The sequence below is a fragment of the Dicentrarchus labrax genome, unplaced genomic scaffold (genome assembly GCF_905237075.1).
Source record: "Dicentrarchus labrax unplaced genomic scaffold, dlabrax2021, whole genome shotgun sequence".
NCBI lineage: Eukaryota > Metazoa > Chordata > Actinopteri > Moronidae > Dicentrarchus > Dicentrarchus labrax.
In genome coordinates, this window is record NW_026136708.1 from 241,076 (window position 1) to 266,301 (window position 25,226).

The following is a 25,226-nucleotide window of genomic DNA, read 5'->3' on the forward strand; positions in this document are numbered from 1 at the left end:
GGTTCATGACTTATGGAAGTTCTGGAAATGAATAAGTAATGCCATTTAAACAGCAGGTGTAAGTGTAACAGCAGCAGTACAACCTCCAGTCCTCTGCTGTTGGCCACTGAGCAGCTCGCCTCGGGCAGTCGGAGGCCCTTTTTCTCTGGGCCACCTTGACATCTTGCTGGAAGTTGTTAAAGCAGGAAGGAACATTTCTTCTTCAGCACACACACATATGTATACAGCATTACAGCTCTCCAGAGCTTAATACCACAACACCTGACACACTCCCTCGTGTTGTTGTTCCTACCACAAGAACTCCTGACTTCCCACATGTCCAAACCTATCTTGGGTTGGCCCATACAAAATTTGCTTCACCCTCCAGTCTTTTCTTGCCTTTCCTGGCTTTTCTACTTATTTATTTATCACTGCTCTAGAGCTCCGATATCAAATGGACTCTCTGTTCACTGCAGCAAGACAGATGGCTCTGAGAGATAAAGCCAATTACTGTTGGCTGTCTGTTAAAGCAGCAACTGCAGAGACATAGCAGTGAAGAGGAGCTCCAGGGAATGTAATAGAAATCCTGGCTCTCTTTTAATGAAAAATTGCACGGTGAATAGAGCTCACATTACCTACTGCAGCAGTTAGTTATGTCTCTATGTGCTGAAATTACATGTGTACCCCATTCAGATGCTGATAGCTCAATCATTAATAACATTTCTGTAGCACTCCTCTAGCTTTTTACGGCTGCCTGTGTGTCTTTGAAAGAGATATCAGCCCAGGCTATTACAGAGGAAGACCTCTTCATCTTAATACAGTAATTAACCTGCAGGTCTTAATTGTTTTTTCTTTCTTTGTTAAGGATGATCCCGGCCTCCAGCAAAGCTTTCTTGGTGACAAATCTGGTGTCGGGGACCCGCTATGATCTGTGTGTGCTGGCTGCCTGGGATGACACCGCCACCACTCTCACGGCCACCAATGTTGTGGGCTGCACCCATTTCTTCACCCAGGACGACTACCCTCAGTGCCAGTCTCTGCCCAGCCAGCTGCTGGGGGGCACCATGATCCTGGTGGTGGGGGGCATCATAGTGGCCACTCTGCTCGTGTTCATCGTCATCCTCATGGTGCGCTACAAGGCTGCAGACACTGAACCCCCGGTGGGGAAGCTGACCAGCGTCAGCGACACACATTCTCAGACCAACGGGGGTCGACTCGGGCAAAATGGACTTCTTATGCCCCAGTCACAGTCTCAGCCTCAGCCTGAGCCAAAGGTCAAGGCCAAAGTGACTCTGCAGGACGAGGTGGTGGAGTTCAAGTGTGGCTCCCTCCAGAGCAGCCTCACCTCTTCCTCCTCTTCCTCGGGCTCCATGGCTGGTGGCTCGTACAGCCCCAACAGCACACTTGCCAACATTTGGAGGTCAGCTCCCTCCAAGCCCCGATCCAACCTAGACCACCTACTTGGGGCCTTCACCTCACTGGAGCTACGGGGGACGCAGGGCTGTGACCCGGGGGCCTCCAGTAGCGCAGCAGCAAAACCCCACACAGACAGGGAGCCGCTTCTAGGCCGGACGCTGGACTCCAGACTCAGCCGGCTCCTCATGCTACCTCTGGACTCTAAGCCAAAAAGGAGCCAGTCCTTCGACATGGGAGATATGACAGGTGCTGGAGCGGCTCAGCTGTGTAACAAACCACGCAGGATCAGCAGTATCTGGACTAAGAGGAGCCTGTCTGTGAATGGCATGCTGCTGCAGTGCGAGGAGGAGGGGGACACGGGAGGGAGCAAGGGGACAATAGACAGTGCTGACTGGGTGATGGAGAGTACTGTCTAGGGAAGATGGAGGACCGTCTCACTGTCAAACACTGCCCAAATGGACGGCTGAAAACCATGCCAAGACAGACCTGCTGGTCTAAGAGCCTTTGTCCTGCATGAAGCACACTCATTTTCATCCCTTCCACTCCTCAAGTGAGACAGGACGAGGGGTTTTCACAGTCATAGCCAAATACAAACTCTAGGAGTAAGACCTTTTGCCTCACCCGTTGTACAGAGATGGATTAAAATGGCTGATCAGCTGAAGGGAAATGACAAAGCAGTGCTGTCTGTTTCAGAAATGTCCATGGACTGCTATTATACCGTACAAATTTAAAGTATGTAATGAAATTTTATATTTTTTATTTTGCTGGTCAAACACAAATGATCCATTACTGGTCTCTGCCTTGCACAGAAGCAGGGTGTGACCAGCAGTTACACTACAAAATCTTCTATTGTAAATTCATTCATTTCAGTTACCTACTGATGCAGTTTAACCTTCTCTGACTGAATGGTGCAGTATATATACGTAGATGTGATGCTTTGATTCATTAAGATTTAAGAAAAAGATTTATTGACAAAGTTGTATGTGAATATATTTACTTTCTATACAGAGTGTATATTTGAGAGGGTCAATAATTCTGTACGCTAATCATATCAAATCTTATGTGACTGCATAGATTATAAAACCCATCATCTCCTAAATGGTGGCTATACTGTTTGTGAAGACGACTCAGTTACTTGTTTGAAAAATGCCAAATTAATGAGGAGGGAACTGATGCGATGGATAGGATGTTCAAATACAATTAGGCCTGTTTAGTTTGTGTACATTAGATTTGTTATGTCCAGTAGCAAAATTAATGTTTTCAGAGGTTTTAATGTTATTAATTTAAAACAATCTTTCTCCCTTTTTGTTACAGCACCCAAAAAACAAACATTTCTCCAACTTCACTGAAACTACACATTGATGGTGATATTGGATGCTATGGAGGATAATTCAAATTTTATGACAACTAAATTCTTGTTTTATCTGTCAGCAATAATAACACTCTACTCACCAAAGTCAATGACTTTGAGATCAGGAAACATGGCCACATTGCTCTTACGAAGGTCAACAGGGCAATAAACATAAGCAGTCAGACCCAAGTGCAACCTCTGTGACTGTAACAAAAGTAACAAAACCTGCAGTTCCTCTAACAGCCACTTGAGGCTGGCTCCAGAAGTGAGTCAATCTCCATAAGGTCCCATACTAAAATGTCCAATTTACAGCAGAAATTTACAGGCTGGTCATGTTGATGATAACTGTACTGGGATTAATTTTTATACAACTCACCTCTGTAAATTGTATCAAGGTTTAAAGTTATGCAATAGGGGCGTGGCAGCAGAGGGACAGGTGGGTGTTTTCAGTAACCAGGCTTCATTCAGCCTCAGCTCCACCCACTTTCCATTTTTGCCTGTTTGTGGGTTTGCTGGGAGCCAGCAGAGTTAAAACTGCCAAGATGGCGACGGCCAGACCCGACCAAACTGAGCTTCACAACAGCTCTTCAGAAACCTATGGGGGACTACATCCATTTTTAATTATACAGACCACACAGACAGGTTGGAAGCAAAGCAATATTTTATCCAGATTATTTAAATCAAGAGTTACCAGGGACTAGGACTAGTACTGGGCCCCAGAACATTTGCTATCAGGCTGCAAGGAGTAATAATTATGTATAGCCTATGTATCATGACTGTTTTAATTACCTTGATCTTGGGTTAGTCTGTGCTGCAGATTTCCTCAGCAAGCCCAGTCACTCAACCAGCGACAGTATACTAATTCTAAACCAGAATAGGCCATCTATATGTGACATATCATTAATCCTCTCAGATTATTTATAAAGGTCCACAACATACCCCTCTCTCTTGCCATGTTTCCTTCGGACTCAGTTATCCCTTTACACACTAAATTCAGTTTTAGGAATCTATCTTTAAAATATAAAGGTCCACTTAATAAGTCAACTCATTTTGTCTATCAAGGTTGAAGTTACTTCATGTACTTACTACATCTTTCAAGAAGTCCCAGAACACGTCACATTTTGGAGCGAAATTCCTCCGTGTTCTCCTCATACATTGGTCAGTGTCAAAGGATTCCTACAGATGGTATTAAACCATCTGGGGGAGATATTGGTTTGATATGGGTTTAATAAGTAAAGCTAATGAATCTATTTAATGAAAGTTCATTGTCCAGAAAGTTCTATTAAACAACATGTTGTTGTTTGCTTTTATCGTCAGGTGTTGCATGTTTCTGCCGAACTGACCTAGTCCAGTGTATACACTCATACTGTCATCTCTCACATGTTGTCTGAATGACTTTTTTGTGATATTTCTGATATGACTGCGTGTGTACAGTGTCTCTGTATATTGGATTTTTTTTGTACCATACTCCAGTCGGAATATATGTGGCAGTTGGACTTTACAGTAGAGGAGGTGTGGGGCAGCAGCTTCACTGTTTTGTTTGAGTGCAACTGTACACATTTCTTACCTGGAGTTGTAAATTGTGTTTGTGTGGTCAATTTGTTGTTTTTGCTACTAAGATAAAACAAAAATCTCTTGAGACAGCCATGTCATGTCAGAACATTTTCTTTATCTCTGCAGCAGTTGGGTTATATGGGAACTTAAAATAACACAAACTATGTATTAAATACACAAATACGCAAGGCTAACTGATGCACATGGGGAGTGAAGGCTGGCCTGTGTGGTCCGATCCAACAGACGAGCTACAGTAGCTCAGACTGCTGAAACAGTAATGTTGGTTCTGATAGAAAGGTGTCAGAACACACAGTGCATCACAGTTTGTTTGGTCTGGGGCTGCATAACATTATGACCTCAAGGGTGCCCAGGTCAGAATGCTATGGCTGATCAGTGTATATAGCAAGCCGCAATGTGGGGGTTCAAGCCTTTTTCACTCACCAGAAGGAAGCAGCTCATTCGGCCAAATTTAAGTTGTGAACAGCAACAAGCAGGTTTTAGGCTCCACAGAATCAAACAAGGTCCCATCAGCAAGGTGACTTCTGTTTAAAGGAGTGAGACCAATCCCTCAACCCGGTCTCACTTCCAAGTCATCAAATACTGCAAACTGGGTCAGTGGGACCCCGCTTCAAAATATGATGCTGTAGGTATCCCTCTAGTGTAATTTCTGGACGCACCCGTCTTGCCCTTGAGGCAATGCCCATCAAACCCCACAGAACAAAAGTACTATACAGAATGAAGAATATGGTTCCTTTGAAACTGCTCACAACAAGGTATATGAATTATCATGAGTAACCAGGACATGATTTTTGGAAACTGACACTGCTGTTGCGTTTTTCAAATGTATTTTTTTGGTACTTGAGTGCCATCAGCCCCCATTATATTGGAGTGAATGCAGACATCTCTTTGGCTGGTATCTCCAAAACTCAGAAATTCACACCATAACAATCTAGATGGATAAATCACAGTCTACAGGTAAGCGGTAGAATATGTCCCTTCAAGCTGGATTCATAGTCCTGTGTGAGATTATGAGCTAGTGCACGCCCTTAGCTGCTGTAGCCTTTAAATGTATTGAGTCATATTACATAATGCTACCTTTTAATTTCATATGTAATTTAAGCTATTCATTCATTCTGATCACAGAGATTTTGTCAGTGTATGTTACGTTAAGCTTTTGCAGAGATTACCTGAAATAATAAATGGGATTTGGGTGTTGAATAATACTGTATGACAAAAAGAACCTGAGAGACACGCAGGCAGTACCTGCTTGCGTTCATTTAGCTTATTGCTACGAGCCCATGCTAATAACTGAAGGCACCTCAGTTGAGTCTACATGACATTACCAACTCTCTTCTGTCATCTGGTCTGTGGTAGCAGGAATATAAGAGAGCTATTTTAAGAGATTTTAGAAAAAAATAAAAACGTCCCGACCATCCCCAGTGGAAATTATGCTGCTGTGGCAGGTAACAGATCCAAAGGTGTCTCTATAGGACCTTGTATGGAGTGCTGACAGGGAGATAGGTCAAAGGATTATGGCTGATTTCAAGCCAGAATCTACCTTAAAACACTAACACAATGGTCAAAACAAAAGTAAAGTGCTGCTGCTTTTTGTCTTATCAGCAGAGGGGTTATAATGTTAAAGTTCCACCTCAGGATAACACTATAGATCAGGTCATTATTCTTCCACAAAAATATCCACAGTTAATTTCATGACAAGCTGCCTGCGGATATTTTAGCTGGATATCATCTTAATAAGGCTCATAATTAACGAAGGATCACGGGCGCGGTACTAGAGAAAATGTCATGTTATGACCAAATGGGTATTAAAGGACCATATCAGTGGTTTTGCATGTTCTAAGCCAAATAACTACCTGCTTATATCATTCCATTCGTGCCAGTCATTTTCTTAAAGTATGCATGGAAATGTACATGGGAATGGCTATTTTCTGCTCATATCCTACACCATAACCTTTGGAGGGACATTAAGGCACTCTTCATTAATACTATTGTGTGTATGTATATTCATATTCCCGAATATTGGAGTAAAACATGAGAGTAGCAGATATGTTGTGCTGATAAACAAATATTGTATATTTTTCCAGTCAGAAATAGTTTCAAACATTTTCAATATTCCCTTATTTCTATTGTATTGAAAGTGACAAGTGTGTAAAAACAGTATTTGGAGGATTATGGGACAGTAAAGCTCTCCACTGAAAGCCAGACTAATAAAATATTTTACAGCTGAAGAAGCAGTCCTTCCCTCCCAGCAGTCTGAAGCAGGTTACATAGCAGGTTTTACAGACTGTTGCTCCTGAAGGTGTTCACACTCAAATCACATCTTAAACACTATCATATTAGCCATGACCTATGCTGCCCAGCTGGAGAATCTGACAAATTCAAACGTGGCGGAACTTGACGTATCCATTTGTACCCATGCATGGGCACCGCCAGATGGTTAAGCCACGCCCCCAAATCAGCCCCCCAAGACACGAATGACCAACATGTACAAAAATTGGTATGCATGTGTATCATGAGCAAAAAAGTCTCTTGGACCCATAACACAAACGCAACAGGAAGTCGTCCATCTTGAATTTCGTGGTCATTTTCTGCGATGTGCACACGTTGTATTTGAACGAACTCCTCCTAGGGAGTTAAGCAATGTGGCGTGGCGTCCAATTTTGACGATTCACACTGAAAATGGAAGTTGTCATTACTTTAGTGTACATGGTCCAATCAATGAAACTTCACGTTTGATAAGAGTCCCACCCTGATCACGTCTACATGACAATATTCAGATATAGTGAGATCCCCACCTACTGACAACAGGAAGTAAGCGCTGCATGGCGATTTTGATCTAATTTATTTTCATGTTGTGGTCCACATGTGTTACGCCGGCATGTGACGCAGCTGCAGCACACCCCGGGTTGCGTGGAGTGCGAGTGCATCGCTGTTTGCAGCTTTAATTATTATTATTGTTATTATTATTATTATTATTATTATTATTATGACCAAGTAAAATAGTCCTTCAAGGTTTCTGTGGTGAGTGTTTGCTTTGAAAGACAAAATATTGCGCAGTAATATTCACTGGTAAATACGTTCACATGGCATTTGTGTCCTCAGACAGACCTCTACACAGAGTGTTGATCTCTGGTATCATTGAGAAGCAGGGCCACCAGATTCTACAGTAATTGGTGGGAGAATCAAACAAACCCTTTCCATAGAAATCAGGACCCCATATAGTTCTGCAGTGCTCACTTTATATTTAAAAGCGTGCCAAACTGCTTGTGGAGCCAGCTTATTCTGACATTTAATTCAATTGGTCAGAACAGAAGAGTGTAATTACTGGGGATAAAAGGGACGTGGTCACAGCTGAAACACGTTGCTGACCACCCACCAAATGCAAATTCAATCAAAGGCTTAGCCAGAAGTGATCAGAGGCTGCAGCTCTTATCAAAGGAATCTTAATAGTCGTGGCAATTTGATCAGTCACACTAGAATATGAAATACGCACAGCCATGTTCTGCTTCAGTGTGAGATCCAGTGGGGGAAACAAATAAACCCGAGCGCTGTGGGAGGTGTCGACAATAAGGCAGATGTACTGTGTGCGTGTAGAGAGCTGTGACTCAGCAGGGTTTGCTGTGTAATAGATTACACGTGATCAGATTACACATTACTGCAACTACCTCTCATTAAAAAAAATGAAGCCCCAAGCACAGATAGGAAGTCCTGTGTCTCTGTTAACAGCAGGGCTGCAGTCCAATAGTCAAACAATGTCCTATGTCTTTTCCTAAACACTTTTCCTTGAACTGCGTGGAAATCATCATGTGTCTCCAATATCAAGTGTTCTGACTGCACTTACACTAGGCTTTTTTTTAAACCAACTTTATGTATGACACATGAAAGAAAAGTGCCAGTGACAAACTCACTGCTATAAAATTCCAGAAAGGTTTCATGTCCAAAACAGAATCACACCTCCTGAGAAAGGATGTTTTATAATTTATACAGTGTACATTTAAACATCAGTTACACATAGGAAGTAACAACAAAATAGACATTGTTGAAAATAACAAACAGGATTGAAATAATAAGAAACTTGAGCCATAACTGCATAGATTGGTATGAGACTTCTAGATGGATTTCCATTTTTTATTTTTATTTTTGATGGTGTCATGAGGATAAAATAGGTGTTGTGTTGTTTCTATGTTTACATGGGTCTGCTATAGTATAACTACAATGGTACCTCGCTTTAAATGGTGATGGCATAAGGAATGTGGGACTGCATTATCTCCTTTGCTTTAGTAAAGGATGGTCCAGTGTATTCTCTGCTAAACGATATAAGAAATGAAGCATTGAGCACCTTTCCTTTAGAGAATTCAAACAGCTCTTATCATGGCTGCCACTGAAATACTTCCATTTCCCTCAGTTAGGAACCTTCCGAAGCAAAAGACTTCAACCAGACTCTAGATCAGCATTGATGAGAAATAAACCTTTGCTATTACTAACCAATGTTGGTACAAATTTACAACAGTAAGTGGCCTAGTTGTTCCATTTAGTTAGATGTAATCTGAACCTTTTCAACTGTGAAGGCCAACTGTTGTAAAATTGATCATGCTATATAAATTAAATGTCTACCATAAGACATTAGCTTAAAATCATGTGTGATCTACTGTAGACATACTGTGATATTTTGCACATTCCTGCACAAACTGTACAGCTTCCATATTGTACATTATTATTGTCAGTTTTCTATTTTTCTATTTATGCTTCATGACTTGCAGTACTTGTTTTCATTTTTATTTATATTTTTCTTGTTCTGTGTTATGCAGTAATACAGCAAGGAAAGATTCCTTGTGAAAACCTATTTGGCAATAAACCTGATTCTGAATGAACTATTTCATCAGAAACTGTCCAGATGTAATTAACACCGTGCTGAGATGTGATCACAGTGCAAGTGAGCCAGACGTGATGATCCAGATGTGATGGCAATGTGTATATTTAAACATTGTGTTTTTCCTTATTTAGAGAAGTTATCTTGATACCAGGTGGTCATTAACATTTGACTCATGTGCTTCTAGTAATTTAATCCCCTTTAGTTCATGTTTTATTCCTCCAGTTGTCTGCTTTGTCACATCCAACTTCTGTAAGTTGTGCTTACTTTTTGAGAGATTGTCTTATTTTGGGGCTTGTCCCACTAGCTGTTTTTCATTATGGGACATTGATACATTGCATATGCCATATATACAAATAAAATTGACATGGCTTCACTATAAAATAAAACTCTAAGGAAGGTCTGATGCTGCGATAATAAAAGGAGGTAATTTACTGGATAGTTTTTGAATCTTTGTTACAGTTTAACATCTGTCTTTAGTAACCCCAATAACCTCAGAAACATGTTGTGATGTGTAAAACTGCAGCAGACTGATAGAGCGGTTGTGTTTTGAGATTGTGTTCCAGCTCTGTACATTTGTCATTGTGTTTCCTCTTGTTTGGAGGACATTTAGGCATCTATAGTACAGCGCAAGTCGAAAATCAGTGGATCACTACTGCCCCAGTGTGGCCAAAGATGATTATTACACAGTACTAATGCATAAATGCAATGCATACATGTAATAATGATAATAATAATAATAATAATAATTATAAACTTTATTTCTATAGTGCCTCTCAAAACGAGAGTTACAAGGTGCTAAGATAGCATGTAAAATTAAATTAAACAGAAATGTTAATGATCGAACATAGAGAGATAAAACAAAGTATAAAAGAACAATAAATAAAAAACATTATAGAATATCATATAAATGTCATTCTGTACAAGTGTGAGGCTCTGTGATACTGAGGACGAGTTTGTTCCACAGCTTTGGAGCTAAAACAGAGAAAGCATTGTCCCAAATGATGCTAACTTAAAACAAAGGGTTGTTTGGTATTTCATTCTACAATCTAAGAGGTCTCGGAGCAGCGTAAGGGGTTTAAAGTTCTGAGACGTACTGTGGAGAGATCATGCAGCAGTACCCTCCATAGCCTTTGTGCTGACACATAAAATAATGAAAGACGACACCGTAACAGAGAAATTGCCTCATGAAGAGAATTTGTTTTACTGTTATCTTTTCCATTTTTAGCAAAACCACTGTCATGTAAATAGGGCCTTAGAGGGTCTGCTATCCCAGGTCCTTTTAAAAAACGCTGTTGTAGATTTAAGTCTGGAAAAAGAAAAAAGAAAACAGGCTCATACAATAAAACAAATAACATGTCTTATACAAAGACAAAGACAGTCTAGTTGAAACCTCATCCTGTCCAAGGCTTCCGAAGAACTTGTCCCACAGTGTATGAGCCCCTACTGCATTGTTGAGCACAGAGGTCCTGTGGATTACAGAGCTGTACTCGAGGACACAGGACAGGATCTGCAGGTGGTTAGTGTGTGCGACTTGAAGGATGTGGTGAAGTCCATTCTTTAGGGCACAAGAGAGGTGGTGAACTACATACCCACTCTGATCTTCCTCAACTTAGTGCAGAACTCACTTTAGCTTTACATTGTCAGCCAGAAACTCTGGGCCTCTCTAAGGCCCTTTGGAGGTGTCTTTACTGTCTTTTGTTTCTGGCTGACTGTGATTTTGAGCATTCTGAAACTGAAACTTAGTTCGAGGTAATATTTAAGAAGGTTACCTGCATCAGGACAGATCTTAGTGCCATTTGTGGAAGAGTTGTGCTTGCCTAACGATTACCTGCTGCCTGCAGGCTTTATTTTGTCTATTGGTTTATTTTCATTGAAATCCTAAATATCAATTTTCTTTACTGTGAAGGTACTTGTTCGATGTGTTTCTCAGGTAAATATTTAGTTTTGTAGTTTTGGCTTGGAATTGGTTTTCAGGCTCCTTCGCCATTAGCTGAGATCTGAGGAATCCATAAAACCATAGCTAATCTTAACAGTTGCTTACTCATTATCACAGACTTTATTGAAACAAATGCTTCCACTGGGTGTAAAGGAGGGAGAGAGAGTTGTCTTCCAGCTGCCCAAATTTGCTTCCTGAAAAGCAAGTTTTTGTCAGAAAAGTATGTTTTTGTCAGAAAAGTATAATTTTCACATTCAAATCTTTACAAAGTAATCTCCTCTTTCTACCTCATTATAAATTCTTTAGAATCTCTGAATATGCTAATGTTGTTGATTTCTAAAGTGTTCCTGCTGGACACAAGATGTCTCCTACTTCACTGTAAAGTCCATTCTCAGTGGATGTGCACTGGTGGCTTCAAGTTTCTACATCACACTGTACAAGTTACATACTGGACCAGGAACTTTTTCTGATATCACAAATCATACTTAAAATCAGATTTTGAATTAGCGCAGAGAAACTTTCCACTTTCAGCAGATGAATGCGAAAACATTCTTCTACAGTCGAACTAATGAAATAAAGCTTAAATTGTACTTATACGAGTAATGTGCTCAATTAATTTCCACCACTGCACCCCTTCTGGGAAGGATCAAAAAAGGTAATCTCTTCCTCTTTGCCTTTATATGATATATATTTATATATAATAGCAAAAACGAAGCTCAGTATTTTATCTCACCTTCAGATGTACTGAAGCCTGCTGAAAACTCTTATCATGCATGAACCTTGAAGCTGCCTTTGAGACTAGCTAAACAAGTTTTACTGCTGCCTAAACTCCTTCAAACCAGTGGTGGGGCTTCCATGGCACCCGCCCCCCCGTAATCTGATTGGCCACCCCGTGTGCCCCCCCCAATGGTCATTGACTCAGGGTAATGTCAATCATTGCGCTAAAGCTCTTTATGGATGCTGCATGTTAAAACGGAAGCAAAGCCAAAACCTTGTGTGACTAGACTGTGTTAAGAACTCATGAAGGCTTTTATTTTGGAAAAAATACAAAGGAAGTGGCTCTGTGGCTGCGCTAATGAACTCGTGTAACTTTACCAGTCACAGACTTTTTTGCAACGTGATGCTCCTAGGTAAGAACAGAACTCTACAGGTTCTTTAAGACTGTCACAACAATGTTTTGCCAACTTCTGTTCCATTTGGGTCTAATTTGGTTCAATTTGCATGGGAAACTGTTCTTGTGTGTTTTACTTTAGTTAGCTCTCCATCTGGATAAACGTAAACATCTCTCCACTGTTTCAGTAACGTTAGCAATTACTAATTGCATACAACGGATGGTAATTGCCAATTAGCGTCCGTTGTATGCAGTGACGGCTGGTGGAGATTTTGGGTGGGTGGGCAAACAAATGCATTACACTCATCAATAGTGATGGGAATTGATAAGAATTTAACAATTCCAATTCCAATATCGATACTGCTTATCGATCCGATTCCTTATCGATTCTCTTATCGATTCTCATTGGGTGAGGGAATAAGTACAAATTTGTTGTTTGTATTAACTCACTTTAATATCTGATCAGAGGACACAGCACAGAGTATACACAAATTATGTGTAGCAACCTCAGAACAAACCTAAAAGTAGGTGAGCTACTTCTCAAAGTAAAGTCATCATCATCTAAATTTGATGGACAATGACAATGGAGATTATTCGTATAATAAAAGTTTACACAATGAAATGGCGCTCACATTAACTAAGTAGACAGGGGCCTGTCCTGCCTGGAGAGTTTAAAGTTACCTTCGGCATTAATAACAGATGGCGTCCCATTAGCTCCGCTGCTGCTTGACTCACTTGTGTCGCTAAGTAGTAGTGTATCAAACACGCGACAGTCCTGCAAATGAATTGATGCTGTGTGGCCAAATGTTTCTGCATATTGGAGGTAGATCCCCCTTTGATGGAATGGAAACTTTAGAAGTGTTGCAAGTGACCGTATTGTCGTCTTTTCACATGAAATATAACCAAACTTTGGAGCGCTTCTGCCTCGATGCCATGTTCGCTGCGTTCTGAACCAAAACAACGCAGCGCGTGTGTGACGTCATGATGCATTTGCAACGAGCAGAACCGATAAGCGGAATAGTTAAGCAGGCATGCTAACGGTTCCGAGAAGAAGAACCGGTTCTCGATACACTTGCGTTCAGCCAGTCCGTTTGCTGAAACCACGTAACACATAACTATGATTTTGTCGTTTGTCCTTTTGTGTTATTTGAACATCATTTGGATGATGTGTTCCCAATCTCTGTACTTCCAATTTTTCCACCAAAGACTTTAAAGAAAATTGATTAGAAAGTAAATAATCCACCTCGTTCATGTTCATGCTAACGCCCGCCATACTACGAACTAGCCTCATTGTACTGTAGCTACTGCGTTGTGATTGGTCGAAGGTCAGCCTTTGAGCTGAATGAAATTAGCCCAAATGGGCAGCATATGAAGGGGGCGTGTCAGGACACCTGTCAATCAAACGTCAATGGAAGATTACGCTACTGAGCTTGGGCTGAATAGATTTCACAGGAAAAAACCCAAGATATATCATATATCCTGGGTTGTTTCTGTCACTTTTTGGTGCTCTTGCTGCTCTAGGTTCTACCAAAATTCAAAACAATATGTTCTAAGGTTTTTAATAATAGTTTTTCATCTTTACTGTAAAAGATAGGGGGGGCTTAGCCCTGTTAGCCCATATATACCAGCCGTCCCTGGTTGTATGTTTCGCGTTTTGTGACATGAATTAACAGTCAACAACAGAGTATCATATCATTGTTGCCACTGTGATGTTGCTACAGTACAAATAACATGTTGCTATTCATTGTGTTTGTGGACATGTTTTGAATGTAGACTACAGTATGAAACGGAGGCAGGGAGATATCTCCAATTTCTTCGCAAAGAAGAAAACTAGCAGGGAGAGTGCAGGTGACCAGCAGGAGTGTGAGAGTAGGCAAGCTGAATGCAGCCAGGCAGCTAACACAGGCCAACATTTCCAGGGCCAGACCAGCCCTCATGGACCTCCAGGTGAAAATACAGGTATTAGGGAAATGCTGTTCTGCCTGATTTAACAGTTATTCAGTGAATGAAGCAATTTAAATACCTCCTTTTAATCACAGTACTAAAGTGGCACTATGCACTCAAAATTGTGTATTTGTTAAATATTTTAAATTCATGCTATATATTATTAAAAATAAAATTAAATCATGTATGTTCAATTAAAAATATGGTGTAACTTAACTTGTCTACTCTTCCATCATGATTGACAGCCAATACAATGTTATGTGATTCAGATTTTAATAAATTTTATTTCTTTTTTGTGATTTACCGTCAGCAATACAAGCTAGCAGCTAACTTTAGTAACAATATCTAGCTAATCTTAGGCTAACGTTAACGGTAGCATTAGCTAATAATTTTCCACCGGAGCTTTAGCTGGCTAACGTTGCGTTCTCTCTCCTGCTGTGTTCAATGACTCAATTCATCAAGCTGTAGCTAACGTTAGCTAAGCCTATGTCAACAGAGCTCCTGGGTAACTTAGATATACCAGAAAATATTAAAACACGAGTGAAGTAAACTGCTTGTAAACCAATCAGGTAATGGTATTTCCCCCCGACCTTCCCAGAGAAAGAACGATGCAAGGCCCTTCGCGCAATATTTCCATCACTCGCCCCCTTCTGCACGCGCACCTTCACAGTTCCCTGAATCTCTGGTACCTACCCCCCCCTTAAACATTTTCTCATTGAATCTACACGATTCACATAGGTCACCTATTTTGGTTTCAAAACGGCGAATTTCGCCGAAAGGTGAGCGATTTTCATGTATGACAAAAGGTTTAGATGTTTTAATGTTAAAAAATTATTTTTCTCATACTGCCTATAGCTGAGCACCTCTTTTCAGCCTCTGTCTGAATCGATCGGTTTTAGCTCCTGTCTCTTTAAGAAAAGAAAAGCCCAGACTGCTCTGATTGGTCGGCATTGTGACGCGGATGACGCAGATGACGCTCCGGGCCCTCCCGTTTCCGCAACAGCGTTGCCAGTTAGCTCTATAGACATATGTACATAGACGCCGCATCGACTGCTGCCGCCCACTAGAGCGGCGTGCCTTCAGGGCAGCCATCTTGGAACAGGGCTAGCAGAGGCAGCGGTGCATCAACCTACGAAGGAAAGAGGAACTCCTCAATCTCAAAGTAGAATTATTCGCTGAATTTTGGACCCATTTCCAAACATATTGATTTGTTATGCTATGTTAAGCTATGATACAGGGTGCTTGGATATTTTAAAAATGCTGGTTTTACTACCCAAATATAAATTCTACTTAATGTTATCAGCAGACGAGCTTCTGACAGAAGATTTGTGAATGAAAAGATGCCGGATTTCAATACGATATATATCTGATATTCAAAAAGGGTAGAGACAGCAGATCCTATGTCTACAATTGTAAAATACAAGCTGATGCATTTAATTTAGCAATTACAGACACATATGCTCTATGCTCATACAACAATTACCTGTAATGGACTCAGTGCAGAGTTAGTATGTAGCATAATATAACAAATAAATGTTCATGCATACAATTATATTATTTAATCAAAATAAAAAAAATACAATAAAAAACAAATGATATGACAAAAAATATTTTACGACATACATCTTGACAGGACAAAAAACAGCAATATATACAATATATACAAAACAAATATATAAAGAATAATCAAATTAAAAACAAATTAAATAACAAACTTGTCAAACATATTAAGACACCAAAAACACAAAAATTCGCCCTTGTCCAGCTCCTCCCAGCCGACACAAATGGTGTGAAACCACTTGTCACACTTGTTGCACTGGACCCACGGCGCCAATCCCTCCGAGCAGACACTCGGAGGGTCAGGTTCCCTGCACTGGCCACACAGATCTTCCATTGTCGTTCTGGTGGTGTGACCTACTCATAGAAAAAATATATTTAAGAACATGTTTTGAATATCATGGGATGGCACACAAAGACTGTTAATGTTAAATACAATACCAGTGGATGCCGTGGGTCCAGCAGACGGCTGGGAGGAGCTGGACAATGGCGCAGCTGTCTGTCTGCAGGTTGTATAAACAAGATGACATGTGTTGTTTACTCATCATCATCCCTAATATCCCCAACATCTTAGGACATTGCTTGTTTTTATAGATGATATAAAGCATTTACATTGGGAGGGAGAGGAAGGCTGATGGCTCTAAAAGAAAAATCATATTTTAGTATTACAACAAAATTATTTCCCAAAGCTGTATTAAAATTGCAGAGGAAATAATAAAAAAAAACATGTGCTTTACCATCCAGTAGCCAGCCAGGAGCAGGCAGGCTAGGTGGGGATGTTCCGCTGGGGGCAGGCAGCCGGTGACCGCGGGAGGCATTAGAGGGGGCCGAGCGGGTTGAGGGACCGGCGATGGAAAGGCCGGAGCTGGAGGCCGAGGCAGCCCTGGGGGATGCTGTTCTCCTGCGGCTGGGACGGGAGCTGCCAGGCAGGGTAGAGGAAGTGGCTGTCGGGCCGTTTTTTCAGCCCGCCGCGGCTCTCTGGCCAGAGCTTGGGCCTCCCGCCTTGCAGCGCGGTCCTCAGCCTCCTCGATGGCGTCAGACATCTCCTGAGCCGTCAGTATCCTGGCCTTGGTGGTATTCCTCCTGACCTTGCCGGTGTTATAACGCACCTCGGGCAGGAGGTGGGCCAGGTCTACTGAAATCCTGCCTGATGTTACCACGGGATGGGTACAGTAGGGATTGGGTGGACTAGGGACAGGGGGTGGACTCTGGTGTAGGGGGGGTGTTGGGATGGGTGGGTAACATCAGGCATGGCACAGGAAGATGCTGATGGGGTTGGCGGAGGTGGCGAGGAGGTCCCACGCCGCGGTCCGATTGGCATGACCCGTGACCAATCAATGGCTTCCGGGTCCAGAGGGTAGAGGCCACACCTCCTGAACCCAGCCACCACAACTCCCCGATCCTTGACCCTCTGATATGGCTCATTACCGACAGATCTCCTGTAATTCCAGAGAAATCTGCCTTTAAGGGTCCAAAGAAACTCATATCCAGAGGCTGCAGGATGTGAGAAGTGTGTGGTGGAAGGCACAGGAGAATGACCTCCTCCCTCTGTGCCACCCGGACCAGCTCTGGATCCAGGTGGGATTTGTGTCCATCAAAAACAAGCAGCAGCAGGCGCTCCTGCGCGGCGAACTTCAGGAAATGCCCGACAAACCACTTCCTGAACAGCTCACTGTCCATGTACCCTGCCGGTGACTTCCCGTAGGGCGCGTCGGGGACCCCCTCCTTGTTATAGGGCCCCCTGGGATATCCCCCATTGTAAATTATGAAAGGGGGGATATCCTCCCCAGCCACGTTGAGGTCCCCTGAGCCTGCCTATAAGCATATTTTGTCCCCCGGGGCACGATGACCTTTCTTCTCGACGAGTCAAGCTGAAACCCCGTCTCATCGCAGTTATAGATTTGACGGGGTTTCTCCCTCAACCCGTGCTCCTCCATGGTGATTCTGAGGAGATTGAAGTAGTCTTCAATTGGCCCCTTCTTTGCACAGGATGCCTTCCCATGGTCAATATTGTCTGGGGTCCGAGAAGTGAAGCGCTGGCCTTGCCTCCTCCGGAAGTTGAGCCACCACGTCTGGCCCAACTTCCCCCTTCTCTCTTCTGGATAGCGCTGATTGAATATGGCCGTCGCAAAAGACTGAACCTGAGGCTTTGTCAGTGGAAACCCATGACTGGCAGAGTAAATGCAGTACTCTACCAGGGAATCTTCATCTGCAGGGGTGAGAAGTGGCCTCTGACCATGCACACAGTCACCCTTCCACTGACTCGGTCATGTTTTTGGGACCCCAAACTGTTTGGCTGCCTGCCCCAGAATCAGCCTGCCTGCTTTCACCCCCTGGATGGCCTGTCCCATGGCCTCCAAGGTCCACTTCCTCATCTTCCCATCTCTGTCACTCTCTCGTCTTCTCTCTCGTCTTCTCTTTCACTTCTTCTCCCTCTGTCTCTCTCTCGTCTTCTCTCTCTCGTCTTCTCTCTCTTTCTCTCTCTCGTCTTCTCTCTCACTTCTTCTCTCTCTGTCTCCCTCACTTCTTCTCTCTGTCTCTCTCTCTTTCTCTCATATTCTCTCTCTCTGTCGCTCTCTCGTCTTCTCTCTCTGTCTCTCTCACTTCTTCTCTCTCTGTCTCTCTCTCATCTTCTCTCTCTTCTTCTCTCTCTGTGTCTCTCTCTGTCGCTCTCTCGTCTTCTCTCTCACTTCTCTCTCTGTCTCTCTCACTTTCTCTCTCTCGTATTCTCTCTCTGTCGCTCTCACTTCTTCTCTGTCTCTCTCTCTGTCTCTCTCTCGTCTTCTCTCTCTGTCGCTCTCTCGTCTTCTCTCTCCGTCTCTCTCTTGTCTTCTCTCTCCGTCTCTCTCTCGTCTTCTCTCTCATTTCTTCTCTCTCCGTCTCTCTCTCGTCTTCTCTCTCTCGTCTTCTCTCTCTGTCTCTCTCTCGTCTTCTCTCTCTGTCACTCTCTCTTCTTCTCTCTCACTTTCTCTCTCTCGTTTTCTCTCTCTGTCTCTCTCTCGTCTTCTCTCTTCTTCTCTCTCTGTCGCTCTCTCGTCTTCTCTCTCACTTCTTCTCTTGTCTTCTCTCTCACTTCTCTGTCTCTCTCTCGTCTTCTCTCTCTCGTCTTCTCTCTCTCGTCTTCTCTCTCTGTCGCTCTCTCGTCTTCTCTCTCACTTCTTCTCTCGTCTTCTCTCTCACTTCTTCTCTCTCTTCTTCTCTCTCTCGTCTTCTCTCTCTCGTCTTCTCTCTCTTGTCTTCTCTCTCTTCTTCTCTCTCTGTCTCTCGTCTTCTCTCTCGTCTTCTCTGTCTTTCTCTCTCTCGTCCGCTCTCTCTTCTTCTCTCTCTCTTTCTCTCTCTCGTCTTCTCTCTCGGTCGCTCTCTCGTCTTCTCTCTCGGTCGCTCGCTCGTCTTCTCTCTCACTTCTTCTCTCTCTGTCTCTCTCTCGTCTTCTCTCTCTTTGTCTCTCTCGTCTTCTCTCTCTTCTTCTCTCTCTTGTCTTCTCTCTCTTCCTCTCTCTCGTCTTCTCTGTCTTTCTCTCTCGTCCGCTCTCTCTCTCTCTCTCTCTCTCAGCCCACCTAGAGCCGAAGGGTCTGTCCGAGGTTTCTGCCTCTTAAAAGAGAAGAGGACCCGCCTCCTCTTTGGTTAAAAACATCCTATTCTAAGGTAACAAAAACACAACAATTCTTATATTCAGGTGATTCTACACTAATGAAAACATACCTATGAATATTATATTCCATTTCTGCCAATAGATCCTCCTAAATGTTACACACTGGAACATACTTGCAACTCATCATAAGCAGACAAGGAGTCATCAACAACTGATGCCCTGTCAGATTGTTTTAATTTGAAGGAATTTGGGGCCAGAAAGGGTGAAACTGGGGACTTTCACTATTTTACAAGAAAAATGTTAAATTAGAGAAAAGTTAGAAAAACTTCTTAGATTTGATATGATCATTTGGAAATAATTTTTGTTGTTTAATGAAGAAAATTATGAAATCGAAACATGTTTGAGTAGTTTACTTACAGGAAGTCAAACTAAATAATAATTTAGTAAAAACAGTTATCCCATGTTTACATTAGTCACAACTGAGTAGGATTGATTTTATGCACATATTGTTTGTCACTTTTGTGATTGTGTTCTTCTGTTTGGTTTCATATGTTCCAAGGTTCTATATAGTTGAGGTCGGTTGGGTGTGGAATACCTTGAACAGGTCTGCTGTAAATCAAATGCTCTTTCCCAGAGTCTTCGGTTAGAATGCCTTTGCAAAAGGAAGTAGTCCAGCAGTGAAAGAGCTGTTGGTGACAGATAAAGTATATCAACACACTGCAACACAATATTATTATAAACAGATGTAATTACACTAGAACTAGAAGTAATTAAAAAAACAAAATGGAATTACTGAAAGGAATGGGTAACCAAATTATAGAGTGAATGCACAGAGGGGATTATGTTGTGAAGTTCTGGATCAGAGAAAGTTTGAGGTTCAGTCTGAAAGGAGAACTTCCATACAGAAACATTGATTATCAGTTTCTTGTGATTTAATTAAAATCTTCTGTTCAGTATTTAAGTTGCTCAGACCAAACAGGACAATGCAATGAACTGCATACAATCCCCAAGAGTCTGTATGGTAAGAAAGTTGATTAACACAAAGCACACATCTTGTTTGAAAGTATGATAAAGGTATAATCTCACTACTGGGTTCAATTATTTTTTCGTTTTATTTTGTTTTATGTTTTGTTTCCCATACTGTACCTTTTTACTAAGACTTTATTTTTCATTGAAATATACTTCCCTTTTACATTATCATAACAATAGAACAATGCTATTCCAATTACACTATTTAAAAAAAATCTATATTTTTGGGGAAAAAAATGAATCAATAAAGATCATAATGTTTAAAATAAAATTATGTGTAATTGGGAATTGAGTATTTTTTGTTGAATAAACAGTGCTTCCTTAAAATCAAGAATAAGTTAAAAAGCCTGAAAACAAAGGTGAACTATGAACTATCTGTCAATATGGGCCTGTTGTTTTGCCAAAATAATGAAGCAATAATACTCATCTTAGGCAAAGCTTGGAAAAAGGCCCCTTACCCCTTCTTAGTTTACATGCTTAGTTTTTCCCAGTTCTTCGTGATTATGTCATTTGCTACCATAGACACTCAATAATTAAGTCAAGATAAGCTTATAATAAGATTATAATGCTGTTTGACATAACTTTGAAATACACCATATACATAAGAAGGTGTGTCCTATAAGGAATGTATCAGTGAAAAACTACTACTGTATCTCTGAATTGTCTCTTTAACCAAATCACACTCATTTAGGCTATTCTATGTGATCTCCTTTTAATAATGAATGCAATATTATTTCTCTTCCACTTGCTGAGTCTTTCCTGAAACTGTTGTTATTTATTAATAAGTTTAATATAAATTAATAATAATAATTAATATAAAAACAGTCATACCAGTTCATCAACACTACATCAAAGAGCTTCACTAATAAAAACAATAAAGGCAAAGGAAGAAAATAATATTCATTTTGCTGACACTTCTTTAGACAAACATCTCACAACACATTTGAACTATTTCTTGTTTGTTACATATTTATGAAACTCCAAATGCCATTCAGCTTCAGTTAGGAATAACTTGATTGCGCTGAGTTAAGAAATGTCGCTTTGTAGATAATAATTTCTACTAATAAAATAAAAAGGTTAACAATAGTGCAGAAGTTGTTGTACTGACGGCTGGTTGTCAATAAAGTTTCCTGGACTGTTTTGATGTTATTACAAAGTGCGCATGCGTGCTGGCTCAGTACTGCAGAGGAGTCCCGCAGCTGTCAAGAGCGCAGGAATGTGAGTCAGTTTAATGAGTGTATGTACAGAGCTGCTGGCTGCTCTTTACTCGATGTTATACGTTAAACTGTGTCCTGTCCTCATCCCCACACAGCTCTTGAAGTAATGTCTCCGGACCGATGAAGGACTCTGTGTAAACCCGTCGAGGACACACGCCAAGTTACGTTACTGTGTCCGCTTGTCGCCATGGCCTCTTTAACCGTCAGCTCGGCGGCTCGGAGCATCGAGAAGCATCGGAAGTCCTTCTCGCTGCTGTTCTACCGGGCCGTACGGGACCTGAAGCCGGTCTGGATGCTGGAGGACATGCGGACGATGGAGACTTTTTACCAGGAGGAGGACGTCGGCCAGAGGATCTACAGCCCGTCGGAAGCGTTGCTCTACGCTATAGTTCACGACCACCAAGCGTACGCCCAGTACCTGCTCAGTCGGTACACCGACGAAGCGCTAGCGAAGCCCGGGGAGCGCTTCTGCTGCTGCCCGTCCTCCGCCCCGCACCTGGCCATGGCTGTCCGCTACGACCGGCGCTACATTCTCGGCCTCATCCTGCAGGAGACAAGAGCTGCACGATGCGGTAAAAACATCTTATTGCAATTCTTTTGAAAGATATTATTTAATAAAATGTTCCTGGTAATTTATATATTTTATTTTGTATATATTACTATTATTATTATTATTATTATTATTATTATTATTATTATTTTGCATCACGAATTTAATTTTCACTGACAAAAAAATAAAAATATTATAATGTGCAATTATTTTGATAGAAATAAAATGTGTGCCATGTTCCTGGTAATTATGATATATATTTAAATTTTAATTATATATTTTATTTTTTATATATTATTATTATTATTATTATTATACATCACAAATTAAATTTTCACTGAAAACTATTAAAATCATGATAATGTGAAATTTGTTTGGAGGCCACATTTAACACAATTTACCTTTATCCAAAAATGGCAGCTTCTGTATATGTCGTGATTTCAACAACATTTCGATTAATTGTGCAGACTTGCAGGAGACTCACCGGACCCCCAGCACACCCCATTACACAGACCGAGGTGGCTGTTTTCACATGGAGGATGGCAGAACCCCTTTACACCTGGCCTGCGAACTCCTGCGACCCGAGGCGGTCGTCATGCTGCTGGGGAACGGAGCGTCCCCGCACACCGTGGACCACAATGGCTTGACCCCTCTGGACGTCATTCTGGAGAAGCTGCGGGACTCCAAGGAGGTGGCCAGCCGGGAGAGGAGGCAGTGTCTGGACAACCTGCTCATGTTCATGCCACAGGTTGACTTTAAAATGAGGGCGGCTCTGGACAGAGAGCCTGAGCACTGGAGCTTGGTGCTGGGTGAGGACACGTTCAAGTACCTGGCAGGGAGGAGCCCGGCACCGCTGCTTCTCACCGCTATGCAGACTATTCTGAAGCAGCTGAGCTCCGCCAGCTTCCTGGACAGCCTGCACGAGCTGCCCATTCCATCCTCCCTCAAGCCGCCGGGGCTGCCTGTAAGCCAGCGGGACAGGCAGAGGGTGGTGTAGCATCAGTGCAGTGTGACATGATGCATGCTCCACTGTGTGTTCTGTTAATGCATGGTGTATGGTGTGTGTGTGTGTGTGTGTGTGTATTTGTGTGTGTGTCTGTGTCTGTGTGTTTGTGTGATGGTAACACTTCATTAAAGGGCTGCACAAATAAACACTAACAGTCAGGGACGAAATGAATCTTATCTGAAGACTTTTATAAGCCGCTGACTTCATTAACTGGGAGCTGTTCACGAGCGTCGGTGTTCGAGGTAGTAGCAGCAGTGGGGGAATAGGGAATAAGCAGCCATAATCTTTTACTTTTTACATTAATTCAGGCTTTAATAATCAGTTTATTTGTCTAACCTCATTCTAAAGTGTTACTAATACTACTGCTATTTAAGCCATCGTGTGATGCTGGTGGAGGAGACCAACACTGGTACATGAGCTGTGTTACTGGTGATTTTAATTTATTTAGCTTGTATTTAGTGATGTTGAAAGAAAGTGATCTCATAGATCAGTTGAAAATAGTTGTGACTTGAAAAAACTGAATTTTTAAATAAATAAGGATCCAAGTCATGTTATCATTTTGTCTTGCTTGACTATTGAATGAACAGAATATACTGCTTTTCCAATTTCAAGGTTCTCATGTATTCTGGAAAGTTTTTCAGTCACACAAACACCTAATAATTTATCAAAATGAACAAATATGCTGGAAATAATGTCCAGGTTAGAGGCAAACAATAGTAAACTATAGTCAAAAACTCCTCTGTGAGAACAGTAGAAAGCAAGCGAACATACTGACCAAATACCCCTAATGAACCTTCATCATGAAACCTGCATCATTAAACTAGGAGGAGTAAAACTGGGCCAGTATTAGGCCTACTGGTAAATTTATTGTTTGTGAGCAACTGCTGTCCTGTATTGTCAAGAAAACTCGTGGAAAATGTCCTTAAAGGTCCTGGAAAGTGATCTCTGGAGAAGAGTGGGAGCCCTGAATTTCTCCACAGTAGATGACTAACCAAAGAAAGCAAGAAACCAACCCTGCAGGGGACATACTGTTAAATATGAATGCCTATTCTTGACTTTTGAAACTACTGGAAGCTCATACAATAGAGTCTTTAGAAAGGTTGTATTTTAAATGTGTAGTCCATCATATCCTCTGAACTGCATTCTAACATCTTACAGCAATCATAACATGCCTTCTTTGGGGGCAGTAGACAGAAAACACCCAAAATACACGTTTATTTTACTAGACTTTGTCTGTTTGCGTCTGTAGATTTATCTTAAAGTTAGCATTAGATACTGCTTCATTTACATATTCAAACAAAAAACATATCTTAATGTAAGTAATCAACTGGGGAAGGTTCATGGTCCCTATTCACCTGTAGTGTCTTGCAAAATGTATGGAACAATACATATGTCTTAAGGCCGGTTTTTTTTTAATGAGGTTTTTTCACACTTTTTCACTCCATAAATTTCTACTTCAGTAGCACTTACATACACTAAACTTTTCAGTTCTCTTCCCATCTATATTCTGATCATCATCATTCATAATTATATCACATTTTATTCCAAAAAACATGGCAAAAATGTATCACACAATTTTTTTAAACTTTTTTTTAAGTAGCATGAAGTGAATTTCATTCAACAACCTTGTGTTGTAAACAACAATAAAATAACCTCATATCCTTGAATTCTATTTTCTGGTTCATGGAGTGAGACATAACCAAAATTCCCTCTGTAAAGTCTCAGCGTTTTCGAGTGTTAGTGGCTTATCCCTTCTGGGCTACTGTAGAAACATGGTGGACTCCGTAGAAGAGGACCTGCTCCCCCTGTAGATAAAAACAGCTCATTCTAAGGTAACAAAAACACAATGATTCTCATATTCAGGTGATTATACACTAATAAAAACATACCTAGAGAACTGAGAGAGGAAGGAAGAAAGAAAGAAAAGTAGAGGAGAAATGTCTGCTATCATTGCGGAACACCTGCTGGTTGAAGGCCAGCCTCACCAAGGTAAGACAACTTAATTAAAGTTTTTCCTGCGTTTAATTCATGGAGAGGAGAGTTCCACAGAGAAATACCACAATCTCTCACCATTACTGAAACAATATTTGGTA

General features: G+C 41.5%; 2 protein-coding genes and 1 long non-coding RNA gene across 7 annotated transcripts in view; all 3 read left to right on the forward strand.

The window, feature by feature from the left end:
• The window catches only part of lrfn2b (leucine rich repeat and fibronectin type III domain containing 2b), a 180,940-nt gene extending 176,551 nt beyond the window's left edge, over positions 1–4,389 (forward strand). For both annotated transcript variants that reach the window (XM_051409902.1, XM_051409903.1), the window contains one exon: positions 845–4,389. In XM_051409902.1, coding sequence (XP_051265862.1) covers positions 845–1,811 — 967 coding nt within the window. In that variant the 3' untranslated portion in view covers positions 1,812–4,389. The remainder of the gene's footprint in view (positions 1–844) is intronic.
• Positions 1–25,226, forward strand: part of LOC127368802 (uncharacterized) — a 255,086-nt gene that overhangs the window by 221,861 nt on the left and 7,999 nt on the right. The gene's annotated exons all lie outside the window — the stretch shown is intronic.
• zgc:112001 (uncharacterized protein LOC550384 homolog) lies at positions 21,516–23,687 on the forward strand. Of its 2 annotated transcripts, XM_051409956.1 has the most exons (3): positions 21,516–21,578; positions 21,673–22,149; positions 22,595–23,687. In XM_051409956.1, exons 2-3 carry the CDS (start codon positions 21,765–21,767, stop codon positions 23,122–23,124), a joined length of 915 nt encoding a protein of 304 aa, XP_051265916.1. In that variant the 5' UTR covers positions 21,516–21,578; positions 21,673–21,764; the 3' UTR covers positions 23,125–23,687. The 2 variants fall into 2 exon arrangements, with proteins under 2 accessions (XP_051265916.1, XP_051265915.1); XM_051409955.1 differs by having other exon boundaries at positions 21,527–22,149.

What these genes read in the sequence shown, in the direction of transcription:
- zgc:112001 (XM_051409956.1), top strand. Translation starts at nt 21,765, where the DNA reads ATGGCCTCTTTAACCGTCAGCTCGGCGGCTCGGAGCATCGAGAAGCAT. An exon ending in GACAAGAGCTGCACGATGCG is followed by an intron (nt 22,150 to 22,594) that starts GTAAAAACATCT and finishes TTAATTGTGCAG; the next exon opens with ACTTGCAGGAGACTCACCGG.